We start from the raw sequence: 13,759 nt of genomic DNA on the forward strand, positions 1-13,759 counted from the left end.
AGGGTCACCAGTTGCATGCAAGGAACATTTTAGTTAATCTAGATAAACCAGCACTGGTTTATCTAGATTAAGCGAATGGTCCCAACAGCAACCCATGGGTGTTTGGATCACAATCTGGAGCGCTTGAAATCACAATACCTCTGGAAAAGTAACCGAGAATGGAAAGAGTCCACGTTAGACCTTCCCCTATAAGCTTGGTGGACAACTGATTATAAGCACACTTGTGGCATGAAATATTGACAACCAGTGATGTTCTCTCCCCTTCTTCAAAAAGAAAGTGGTGCTCACTTGAAGTCTGACCACACGCTGACAAATATTTATCATCACAAGAGAAGGAGTTGACTGGGAAACTTCAACCCTACTACCCTCCCACGGGACCATATACAGAATCAGCTTAGCAGCTAGAACTGGTGCTGGGTTTATGTGAGCATGCATTTGAATTACCATGACTGTACCATCCACAGAACAACCAGTCATGGGCAAGATGCAAACTTTAGATGGTGGACAGTCCAAATGAGCCAGCAGCTGACAACCCTGACCATACCCATAATCATCCCTTACCCACTAAAAAGAGCTGAAATGGTCCAAATTCACTGGAGGGGCAAACTTCCCAAGCCATACCTCAAGAAAAGTTTTAGAGATGTCAACACTAATTTTTTCATTAACTACATAGAAATCTATTGTGAGGAAGTTTATTAATGAATTATAGACTTGTTAGTTAAACACAGCCTCTGCCGCCCAAACAAATATTACCAAATCAATAAAAATTTCAGCAGATAATTAGAAGCCATAGTTGTGTATCAGAGGAAAAGGCTGGATGACCTCATATTTCAAAAGAACTTTATTACTGCATACCAAGTACAATGAAAGGCAGATTTCACACATTAGGCAGTAAATTTCCTATGGTGTGACAAAGGTCAAACAAAAATTAATTTCAACCACAGCATGCTTGAAAAGCCAAAACAGATCTGACAAATACATAAAAAGGGCAAACAATAATTCCAATAAATTATTAATTTGATGGGAGATTATACAAAACAAAAATTAAATTAAGTTGCAGTGTAGCAAGTGATGGGGGTCGAAGAGGTTGTTATCCTGTACATTTTCTTCTTTTCCATCTTCATTTATGCTCATCAAGGTTTTCTTGGATATCCTACGACTTTGGGTACCAAATACTTCCAAGATGTTTTCTTTCAAATGATTTTTCAAATGTACATAAGACATAAATCTTAACATTCGGTAATTTCATCACTTAGAATGGTTTCATTTTTTTTTATTTGTACCATGTTTCTCATGCATGTAATACAGGCCATATACACACTAAAGTTTTTTTTATTGTTTAAAAATAGGTTACTCCAAGCTAACACTCTTGTTGGGGACTAGCCTTTAAGTGCCTGCTTCAGAGAATAATGTGGCCCTATGGTTACAGAAGTGTTTACTTCTTCTAAAGCCTGTGTTTCTACCATAAGTTTCTCCTCCTTCCTCTCCTTTCTTTGCTCTTCCTGTACATTTCAGCCAATGAGAATCCATTTTTTCCGTTAAATTTTGAAATCCTCATTATGCTTTGTGACACCATCTGTTACATTCAATGCATAGTTCAAATTAATATCAACAGAATCTTTCACAGCAGCCACATGGACAATTTTCTGACTGGTTTTTCCTTTGCTTCCTTTCCTGCCATAATTGTATTGCTTATGCCAACATCCAGTCACCTACTTTCCATTTTTTTAACTGTTTAAAGGTTGCTCATGAGCAGGAAAGGCAAGGGGCAAGCAATGCATAAGCACATAGGCCCCAAGAGACCAAATGTATATGCATATGATCAACAACCAAGTTAGGACCACAGAAAGCCAAGCAGTTGATGCTGATGACTCTGTAGGTAGATCTACACATTCCCTCAAACCCCCCATTCCTAGTTTACAGGAATGATAAGGTTGTGTATGCCTGTGACATAGGTTGTTCCACAAGTGACGCTTGAACTTACGACCACCTCACTATGAAGCCCTGGCAAAACCAATTGAGCTACAACGATCCTAGATCTTCTTATTCTGCTAACTGCACATAGCAGCTCTAATGGGCCTACCTTTCCATGATTCTTTGTAGCAATCCTTTGTATGAGATTCCACATCTGACAACAAGTAGACAAATGAACATGACTAACTTCATATCAATTCTTAATAATACAGGCCTTGTCATTAAGTTACAAACAGGTAACTTGCAAAATCTTCAATAAAATTATGATGTAATCATAGTAGTATTCTCTTGATGTAATGCACAGAAACAGATGTCTGCAAAAGTTATTTCTAGCCCACTTTCTGGCTGCGGGTTTTCAGTTATTAGACTTACTTTTCCCCTTTCATTCCCCGTTTGTGATACATACTTTTATATTTGCACTTCTTATGTCTGTTCTCTTTTCTTCTTGCTTAACCCACGTTATTTCAAATAACATGCGCCACAATCATTGCATCTGTAGTTCATCATTAACAGCTGTCAAAGTTCCAGTACCTGTATGTAACAGGGAAGGTTGTATGTTCAATTGGAATTAAGCTTTTAACCCAATATCTGACATATTTTGTACTACTTTGCTCTTACTTAAGTAAAAGTAGTGAAACTGGTGTGATATACCTGATATATAAATATAATTCAGTTTATTTTCCATCTAAATTCTCCTTCCCAAATCTCTTTTCATTTTCTTTCCAAATAAATGTATATATGTATATTAGCTAGCTTAGACAGTCTTCCATACAAAATTAAAGTAAACCCCAAAAATAAAGAAAAGGGCAATGACGAACACTTAGGCCAAAAGTTATTTATTATAGCATACATCCAGTATTAATATATCTGCTTGAAACAATTGTCATACTCAGTAAACCTACAAGCATGAAACCACTGCAGATTAAAATCAGTCATCCTCTTCTAAGTCTTCCAAGTCTTCGTCACTGCCTTCTGCCCAATCATCGTACTCATCATCGGATGGTACATTTTTCACCTGCTCATCTTCTACTCCAGATTTCAACCTCTTCAGATAATCTACTTCCATTTTATTAAGCCGTTTTTCATCTTCCACATCTGAATCAAGCTCATCCTTTACCTTTTTACTCTTTTTATCTTGTTTTTTGTTCTTTTTCATTGAGGCTTTTTCATCAGTACTGGCAGATGTCTTTTTCTTTTTCTTTGCAGGTTCAGCAACACCATTATCATCTGCTCCTACATTCTTCTTCTTACCAACCTCTTCATCAGCAGCTTTCAAGGATCTTTTATTTTTCTTTCTCACATTGGATGTTTTTTCTTCTGACTGTTGCTTCTCCAGAGCTTCCTAAAAACAAATGAAATTTATCCTTATTAATCTGAACCTCATATACCAGAAATTCCTGGTAACTTTAAGATTACAGAAACAGTTGCTCAAAACTCATAAAATAACTGCAATAATCACATCACAGTATATTCCAGTTCCAGTAAGAGGGGAAAGTAATATAACAAATATTATTTTATATACATTAAGGTTATACTGATTAAAAGTTGTTATTGCATGTTTTTTATTAACTTGCTGAAAATTTCATCCATATTATAAGGATGACAAAACTGGGAACAATTAAAAGATCTAGTTCGTTCTTTGTTGCATGACAACACTGGCATGTGGCTATGGAGTGATGATGGTCAGTACAAAACATAATTCTGTCGTTAAGCAAGACAAAAAGAAAAATATTCCAGCTATCAAAAAGAAATCAAAGCTGATATCAATTTATGTCAAATAAATTTTCAGTTACGACATCTTCAATCAGTTACCAAGTACTTAATGAGTAATGCAGTAATACCTCGGTACTCATTAACTGTACCTCGGTACTCATTAACTGTTCAAGAAGACATGATACATGCTGAAAATGACAAGTACCAAACGAATGTTTCCCACATGGAATAATGTAAAATGATTCCCTAGAAAATGCCATTTTATAAGGCATTAACAATATAATTGTAAATAATGAAAACAATAATCAAATTAAACAAATTAATACTGTATACAGTAATCTTATTTTGCCTTTTCCTTTACACCAATCATTGCCTCAGTAACACTACCACCTACTGCCCATTTTTCATTTATCCACATCAACAACAATTTCCTCCTCTGTGCTCCATCATATGCTACTTGTAATTAATTTTCTTTTCTGCTCTCTAATATCACAACAGCTTTAAAATCCCATATCCATCAAAGTTTTAAGGTCATTGACATTTAATGCCATTTGTGGTCCCACTTAATGTGAAAATTCGTATCAAGCGACTATCCAAACGATTTTTAATCAAATTTCAGGACTCATCACACCTGAGATACAAAAAGTGTTTGTGTGTGTAAATTGTTAGCTCCTGTTAGTAGATTGTTACACTGACAGTAACCATTTGTGAAAGTTCAGATAGTACTTTTTTTACAGTATTTAAAGTAATGGTAATTTTAATAAAACTTATACGTACTTAATGTATTCCATTATATTGTATGTATTATTGTCATATCAACATATCTTATATCATGCACCATTTTCATTCTAATAATATTAACATTTTGAAAAACATCAGCTGACTACATTTTACCAACATCACCATTGCCATTGATGTTAAATAAATACTCATTAATTATTAGACAAGCCAATGTATGACAATTTGCATTTAGTCAGCCAAACATTTACTTTTAGGTCTACTATTTAGTCAACCACTAACTTGGATGTAATGTGCATGATCAATGGAAATGACTGAAAAGTGACAGGCATGGTCGGTCTAGTATAGTATATTCCACTGAAAATGGAACTCGCCTTGGAGCCATGTACAGTATACACAAAAATAGCACAACTAAGGATTCCTGCTGATTGACAGCTACTAACGCACAAATAAGGATTCCGCACCGATTGAGAGCTACTAAGTGATAACACGACTAGTTTTCTATTTTTTGCCTTGAAAGAAGTGATGCGTCACAGCGTCTTGAGACAAACATGTCTCAGCTTACACATCGAGAGCCAAAATAATTTCTTCTTGCCAAAGTACATTGAGTACCATATTCAATGAGTTTTGAAAGCAACAAGTGCTGTGATATCATTGCAGTACACACTTTTCCTGCAAAACCTACCAATTACACATAGCTCTCATTCACAATCCTAATGTCCCCAGGCACATGTTTTTGCATGCCTTGTGGACCGATGCATATTACCTAAAAGTGACTGATCATACATGCACCCTTTGACCCCATCACTAGGTATTAACTGTACATACAAGCAGTCACCGGTTATTGGTGGACTCGGTTAATGGCAATCCAGTTGTATGGCTCTTGTCTAGTGCCATTAAATCGCGCCATACAGCCGATGTGGCGGGATCACAAGCTTAAAAAAACAAGTGGCAAATCCCCCCCCCACACAAAAACCTAATCAATCCAGCTGTCAAACTCACCCTCTGTCAAACTTTCCTCTTTACACTACAGCATACACACAGGACAATTGACCTATACCTACACAAAAACAAAACAAAAAAACACAAAACACATGTACTTACCAACCACTCCAGATACTCCAGGGCTATGCTGTGCTGTCCGCCGGTCAAGGTCACAGAGATACCAACAACAACCACCAAGAACCACAACCCACAACCCAACAACCAAGGAACAAAACCACAACTCAACAACACAGCAACCAACCAAGGAACACAACCACAACCTCACGACACAGCAAACAACCGAGGAACACAACCACAACCCATCAACACAGCAACCAACCAAGGAACACAACCACAGCCTAACACATAACAACAAAACTCAAGAACACAACAAAAGACCACTACACAAACAATACAAAAAATCACAACAGCACAGGCACAACAACTCTAAGCAAACAACACTAACTTAACAACAACCAAATAACAAACAAAAACACACAACTCGGCTGAATATCAATGCTTTCACTACAATGCTGCCAACACTACTCTCTCACAGCTTCTGACTAAAGACTGACTAAAACTGACTAAAAACACAGAACTCTAACAATCAACAGCACCAGCAGACAACCCAGAACTCACCAACAGCCAATACAGTCATTAACCATCCAACCACCAATTACGCTCTCTCTCTCTCTCTCTCTCTCTCTCTCTCTCTCTCTCTCTCTCTCTCTCTCTCATTGTCAAATGGAACTCCATAACTCCTCCATACTGAGTTTTGGTTATCAGCGCCATAACGTGCCAAAAGTAAGAGTTATGGTGCCATAACATGCCTAACAAGAGGCGTCATTAACCGGTTATCGGCACCAAAACTTGGCTCCATAAATTGCCGAGTTTCAGTTAATGGCAGTTTTTGCTAATAAGCATCCCACCAAGAACAGAACCCCCGCCAATAACCGAGGACTGCCTGTACTCACATACGATTGATGGGTATGAAAAAATATATTCTAAACCCTCCAGACTTAAAACTTATTTCAACATAAACATATCAAAGTATATAATCTGAATCAAAGTCTAGGTGGGAGGTCAAGAAATTAAGTCTCCAATATTTCCAAGGGTCTGATGGAGCCACTAGAGCAGTTGGAGACAGAATAGTTCAAGAACCAAGTATCAGAAATACAGACGGGCATCACCTTATGAATAGATGCAACTTTGGACAGTAAGAAAATAAATTACAAAAATAAGAAAAACATAAGTGTGGCAGTCCCAGCGATGCATGAAAAGCAAGCTACACACTATGAAACATATATATCCAGCCTGGCATATGATTAGCTATTAAACAATTCACGAATGTATGGCTAGTTTGGTAGGATTGACTAACAGTTTGAAAATCAGCCATCTAAGCTGTTTACACCAGTTCTCTGACTACACTGACATTTGATGGTAGCCCAGCTCCTGTCTGTAGCAGTGTACAATCAAACGTTTGTTAGTTTGTGGTCTGCCTAACATGCATGAGCACAAACACATCTGCTTCCATTTCCCCTTTCTCACTCAATACTAACTCATGCTAGTATTATTCCCATCAATAATAACTGTCATTTGTACTTCATTTATTGTTCAAAAAGTTTTTATTAAGCCACAGTATGTTGCCAACAAGGACACTTTCTTTGCCAACAATTCACCCAGTCAAATAGGTAAGAAAGGCTATCAACTTGGAATTAATTAAAAGTTAATGTGATTAATCAGTATGAAGTAGGAAAAAGAATGAGGATAACTGCATGTGACCTAGAACTTTCACAGTCAACAGTGTCAACAATTCTTAAGGATTGAAAACACATATGTTAGGCTGTTAAAAAATTTTGCTTCAATAAATGCTATTGGAATTCTGAAGTAAAGGCAAGGCCCAATTCATGAAAAGAAACCAGACAAGGTTAAAAAACAAACACCATTAAGCCTTGTTACTTTCCAGACAAAGGCTAGAGGTCTGTTTGGGATCCTTAAGGAACGAGCAGGTACTGAGAAGAACAACTTAGCAAAAAGCTCAATTTGTTTATGCCCCTGTGTCCATGCAAGGTGAGGAAGGTGGGCTTCGATCATGTAATTACTGGGTAAGTACTATATATAAAACCTTATTTTATATGAAAATGTCACATTTATAAAAGTAACTTACCCAGTAATTGCATACCCGATTCCCACATTGACAGGAGGTGGGATGCATTAGGAATGGTAATGACTCTGAGAATAGAGACAATTGCTAACATTGGTACATTGTTTGTTATTTCCTTACCTGATAAGAGAGCTGCTGCAGGTAAATACTGCCTCTGTTCGGCACTAATCTTACCGTGTAGTGGCGTGGCGGTATAGCTGTGGAACACCTGCTACTCTCTGGGAACTTTGCAGCGAAGGAAGAGTCCGATGGCTAGCAAAGAACACAAGTTGGCCTTGCCCAGGGGGCAATACCACAAAATCAACCGATTTTATCACCTATACCCAAAAGACATAAGATCTTCATCACCCAACCATTGAAAGACAATATACAAGAGGGCACTACAAGTACATAATACGTACTTCCAGGGTTCCTTATAACTCAACACTGGATGAAGAGAATAAATAGGAAGGGAAGACTGCTCCCTAAACTTCTTCCCCTCACACCACGAAAGCCACTGTAAACAGACCCAGGTACTCCACTTATAAAGTGATTCTATATCGTGTAGGTAACATAATGTTTAGCAAAAACCAATTTGCACTTCCAAAAAGTTGCTCGTAAGAGGGATAAATTGTGTTTGAACACCAAACAAATGGCAACTGCCCTTATTTCATGGGCTTTCACCTTACAAATAAAAAAAACAAATGGGAAAAACCTCATTTTCAACTAAGGAATGAGCTTCCGAGATGAGATCTCTCAGGAAGAATACCAGGGCATTCATAAGAGTGGCCATGAAGGGATTTTAAAAGAACACCAAAGACTGTTAGAAGGTCCATGTATTCCATTCAGTGAAGGTAACACTTGAGAGCTAGCCATCACGGGACATAAGGTTATCCCCCTCTTCGCTTAAGCCCAAAATATCAGTCCGGCTTTTGATGATAAAAGAACAAGGCCATGGCTGAGAAGGTGCCTCATTCTTAGCTAAGAATCCTAGGGAAAAGGAGCGAACTGCATTCCCTGGGAAAAACCAACTTTCTAGTCCAAAGCATGGATTTCACTAACCTGTTTTGAGGTTGCCAACGCAACTAGAAGAAGTTTTTCTAGTCAGGTCTCTCAAGGATACTGAATGCATGAGCTCTAAAGGTGGACCTGACAACCATTTATGGACTATGTCGAAAACACTAAAGAAGATGGTTTATGTTGGTGGTATCGAAGAATCTACTAAGATTCGATAAATCCTGGTTAGAGGACAAATCTTTTCCCCTGATCTGAAGACTGAGCTTAACCCTTAAAAGCCGAAGCGTTATTTTAAAAATCGTCTCCCGTATGCCAACGGCGTTCGCAAGTGAGCGCCGAAGCAGAAAAAATGTTTTTTAAAAATCACAGCACGCTTAGTTTTCTAGATTAAAGAGTTCATTTTTGGCTCCTTTTTTTGTCATTGCCTGAAGTTTAGTATGCAACCATCAGAAATGAAAAAAAATATCATTATCATATATAAATATTGGGATATATGACAGCGCAAAAAAAAATTTCATATATAATTGTATACAAATCGCGCTGTGAGCAAAAAGCTAAAGCTAATGAGTTAATTTTTTTTGTTGTATTGTACACTAAATTGCGATCATTTTGGTATATAACGCATTGTAAAACGATCAAGGCAACACAGAAAATATCATCACAAAATGATGCATGAATTCGTAACGTGCGGACGTAAAAAAATGCAGTTTTCAAAAATTCACCATAAATCGAAATATTGTGCTAGAGACTTCCCGTTTGTTGCAAAATGAAGGTAATTGATTGAACATACTATACTGTAAGTGTTGTAGCTTACAATTGCAGTTTTCGACTATTTCGGTCAAGTTAAAGTTGACCGAAGGACGAATTTTTTCTATTTATCATTATTTATATGAAAATATTTCAAAACTGATAAAAGCTACAACCATAGATTGTTTTACGTTGTATTCTACATGAAATTGCGCACATTTTCATATATAAAACTTTATGTAACGGCTAATTTAAAATGGTGCAAGCATTACGACAATCGGACAAAAAAATTTATGATATTTTCGGAAGAGTTACCGTGCGGACATAAAAAAAGTTTATTTCATAAATTCACCATAAATCGAAATATTGTGCTAGAGACTTCCAATTTGTTGCAAAATGAAGGTAAATGATTGAATATTACTAGAATGTAATAGTTTTAGCTTACAATTGCGTTTTTTTACCATTTCAGTCAAGTCAAAGTTGACCGAAGGTTGAAATTTTGGCACTTATCGATATTTATATGAAAATATTTCAAAACTGATAAAAGCTAAAACCATGGGTTGTTTTTGGTTGTATTCTACATGAAATTATGCACATTTTCATATTTAAAACTTTATGTAACGGCTAATTTAAAATGGCGCAAACATTACGACAATCGGACGAAAAAATGTCTGATTTTTTTCGGAAGAGTTACCGCGCGGACGTAAGGAAAATGTTTTTTTTTTTTCCATATTCATCATAAATCGAAATATTGTGCTAGAGACTTCCAAATTGTTGCATAATAAAGGCAAATGATTGAATATTACTAGAATGTAAGAGTTTTAGCTTGCAATTGCGTTTTTTTACCATTTCAGTCAAGTCAAAGTTGACCAAAGGTTGATATTTTGGCACTTACAGTTACTTATATGAAAATATTTCAAAACTGATAAAAGCTACAACCATGAGTTGTTTTTAGTTGTATTCTACATAAATTGCACATATTTCCATATATAAAATAAAACTTTATGTAACGGCTAATTTAAAATGGTGCAAACATTACGACAATGGGACAAAAAAATTTATGATTTTTTTGGAAGAGTTACCGCGCGGACGTAAGGAAAAAGCTTTTTTCATAAATTCACCATAAATTGAAATATTGTGCTAGAGACTTTCAATTTGTTGCAAAATGAAGGTAAATGATTGAATATTACTAGAATATAAGAGTTTTAGCTTACAATTGCGGTTTTCGACCATTTTGGTAGAGTCAAAGTTGACCAAAGATTGAAATTTTGGCACATCATTATTTATATGAAAATATTTCAAAACTGATAAAAGCTATGACCATGAGTTGTTTTTAGTTGTATTCTACATGAAATTGTGCACATTTTCATATATAATACTCCATGTAACAGCTCATATAAAATGGTGCAAAAATTATGTCAAAGTGACGAAATAATTTCTGAGATGTGTCGCTGATACTTTTTAGTAAGAAAAGAAAGAAATTCGCGCTTGCGCGCCTGGGTAACGATTGTAAACAAAAAAACGCCTTGTTCTGTGAGCTCCCAGCATCCCCCAAGGCATGTGATTCAAAAGTTTTCGCCTAGTAGGCCTATAACTATTTTTCCACGAATTTAAAAAAAATATATATCGATGTACCATACGTCCAATTCGGCACCCAACAGACAATTTATATAGACGTTTAATACGTCCAATCGGCCTTAAAGGGTTAACTTGGCTCTGTATATTTTAATAGTTAAAGTGGATACACTTCTAGACTTTTTTACATACAGCTGAAACTGCTATCCCTGCTATAGAGGTATTAGTAGAGGAGATATTGAGTATTTTCCACCATGATCGAAAGATCGGCCACTTTGCTTGATAAACTTTGTCAGAAGATTGTCTTCTGCACTTGGCAACAACTTCTGAAGCTGATTTTGAAAAGCCCTTCTTTCTGAGTAATTTCCTGGTAGTTTGTACCCTGTCAGGACCAGAGTGCACAATCCCTAATGAAAATGCCTGAAGTGCGGTTGTCTGAGAAGCTGCGGTGTACAACCATCAGCCGGCAGAAACAAATTGAGCTCTTTACTGTCCCTCTCTGTACCTGGAAAGTGGCCAGGGTCTTGTCACCTACCCAAAACAAACTAGCACTGAGCGAGTGAAACTCTTAGCTATGTCACTACTGGGTAAGTTCCTTATACAGTGGTACCTCGAGATACGAAATTAATCCGTTCCAAGGCGGCCTTCGTATCATGAGTTTTTCGTATCTTGAACCACATTTTACATGTAAAATGCCTAATCCGTTCCAAGCCCTACAAAAACACCCCAGTAAATTATATTTCCAGGCTTACAACACGTGTTCTAGGGTTACGACGCCGATCCGACGGAAGAAATATGACTCCAAAAAGGCAAAATACTGTACATACTCGAGTGATATTCAACTGCATGTAATGTTCAACTCCATTTTAACTGCATATATTAGGACTTTAGCATATGTCCCTTAGCAATAAGCCTAGCCTATGTTAGCAGTTGCTACTGTAGCCTAGTCTATGATTCTGACATCTAAACCTAAGAAGCTAAAAGCTTAGAATATGCCAATTAAATGTATAAATAATCAGTATGTACTCATTTCAAATAATTATTAATTAATCATTCACTATAATACACAAATAAACAAAACAAAAACTTCCAACCGTTTGTTTACATTCAGCACTTACGAGTACCGAACGATCGCCAAGCAACCACTTTTCCTAGCACACAGTAAGTCATAAATTTTCATTACCTCTCTTCAACTAATGAAACTACCAAACAGTATAATAACCATTCATTTCTATTCTTTATTCTATCTTTACCTAATGTTTTTTTTTATTAAATGTATTGCATGAATAAGTTTTTCAATTTACAGCACCCTTTTACCAATAGAATACAGAGCACAAGGGGTAGATGCTGACCAATAAGAGAGGAGGATCTTATGGGGTGACTAGCATCAGGAACCAATGGGAGAGCGGGAGGATAGTGGCGAGTTTACTCAGTTGGCGGCGCGCGAGTTTTAAAATTGTTCTAAGTGGTCCAGGCGAATCTCAGGACTTTACAGCAACAACCTTTCATAACTTGAGATATTTTCATATGTAGAGCTAAAAAAATCTTCGTATTTGCTTTTGTATCTTGAGTTTTTCTTAAGTTGAGCCTTTCGTATGTCGAGGTACCACTGTATAAAACTTGGTAATATTACAGTACCTAATAGCACTCATTACTTTATTAAGGAAGAATTATAGTACACCAAAACCATGCATATGAAAAGCCATGAACAAAAATGGTAGATATTTTTAGTGGTAAATTCAAATTCAAATTGCAGCTCTTCATAACATGAGTGGAACAGAACACAAAGTAACAAAATGAGTAGGAAATAAAGGGTAACTAGAAAAGACCACTTATCATTTCCAGCATAAAACAAAACTATTTTAATTATTATCTTTACACTACAGCACTAACACCTAATTGTAATATTTGTTCATAATTTTCAATTATGAATAAACAACACAGCATTCACACATTTAAGTTGCCTTAATGAAAAAAAAAATACAATTCAGTGTAGTAAGCATGAAAATAAATTCATTCTACTGACCTCTTTTCTTCTCCGTCTCATGCTCCTCGCCTCTGAATATCTTCCCGTAAATCTAACAGTGTTATCTGGATAGACAGTGAATGTGTGTCCACCTGCCGATGTAACCTCATCATAAACCACCTGTTTCTTTGATAATGGCTTAGACGTAATATTTTGGATATCATTTGGAGACCCTGAAAAATTAAGAAATATCTAGTCCATATCTTCTTTTTATATAAAAAGAAAGAATTCTACATGTGCTTACCAAGTAAAAATATAATCAGGTTATATAATCTGAGCCTTCCACAAAGCAAATAAATAAATTCTACAATTATATTTTTCAGCTATTCCTTGAATATGCCTAATAATTAATAACAAATAAATAACTTTATATTTAGATGATAGGCTACCAAGCATATAGCAATCCTGTGCTAGCACAGTGAACTACTATGCAGTTCAGGCATAGAAATACATTCCAACTCAAACATTAAATCAAATCTGCATATGACAAGTGTCAACTCGACATCCAATAAATATAATTGCATATTGATTATGTCAGTTTAGTCAATGTTATTTTATTCTTATTTTCTGTATTAGTGAAATCTGGGCATTGTTCAATGTATGGGAAACACACGTATGATTTTAGAATGTCTTAATGTATTGAAGTTGTGTAGTGACGTCATGGAAGAGAAGGTGGCGGTGGTGTCGGGTGGAAAATGTAAACAGAGCGGGCAGAACAGGAGAGAATGATGTGGTGTATGGTTTGTTAGGAGAGAGCTCTCTGTCTTATGGGAATTTGAGGGTTAGCTTCTCCTTTCCCACCGTTATCCCTACACTAAGGGGCTGGTTGCCTGATGTGCCTC

At 36.4% G+C, this 13,759-nt stretch overlaps 1 protein-coding gene across 2 annotated transcripts in view; it reads right to left on the minus strand.

Annotated features, from left to right (window-relative positions):
• Positions 1-2,794: 2,794 nt before the first annotated feature.
• The window catches only part of LOC135222654 (ribosomal L1 domain-containing protein 1-like), an 84,684-nt gene continuing 73,719 nt past the window's right edge, over positions 2,795-13,759 (minus strand). For both annotated transcript variants that reach the window (XM_064260797.1, XM_064260798.1), the window contains exons 9-10: positions 12,918-13,090; positions 2,795-3,316 (exon numbers count right to left, since the gene is read on the minus strand). In XM_064260797.1, coding sequence (XP_064116867.1) covers positions 2,903-3,316; positions 12,918-13,090 — 587 coding nt within the window. In that variant the 3' untranslated portion in view covers positions 2,795-2,902. The remainder of the gene's footprint in view (positions 3,317-12,917; positions 13,091-13,759) is intronic.

The sequence above is a fragment of the Macrobrachium nipponense genome, chromosome 8 (assembly GCF_015104395.2).
Source record: "Macrobrachium nipponense isolate FS-2020 chromosome 8, ASM1510439v2, whole genome shotgun sequence".
NCBI classification, from domain to species: domain Eukaryota; kingdom Metazoa; phylum Arthropoda; class Malacostraca; order Decapoda; family Palaemonidae; genus Macrobrachium; species Macrobrachium nipponense.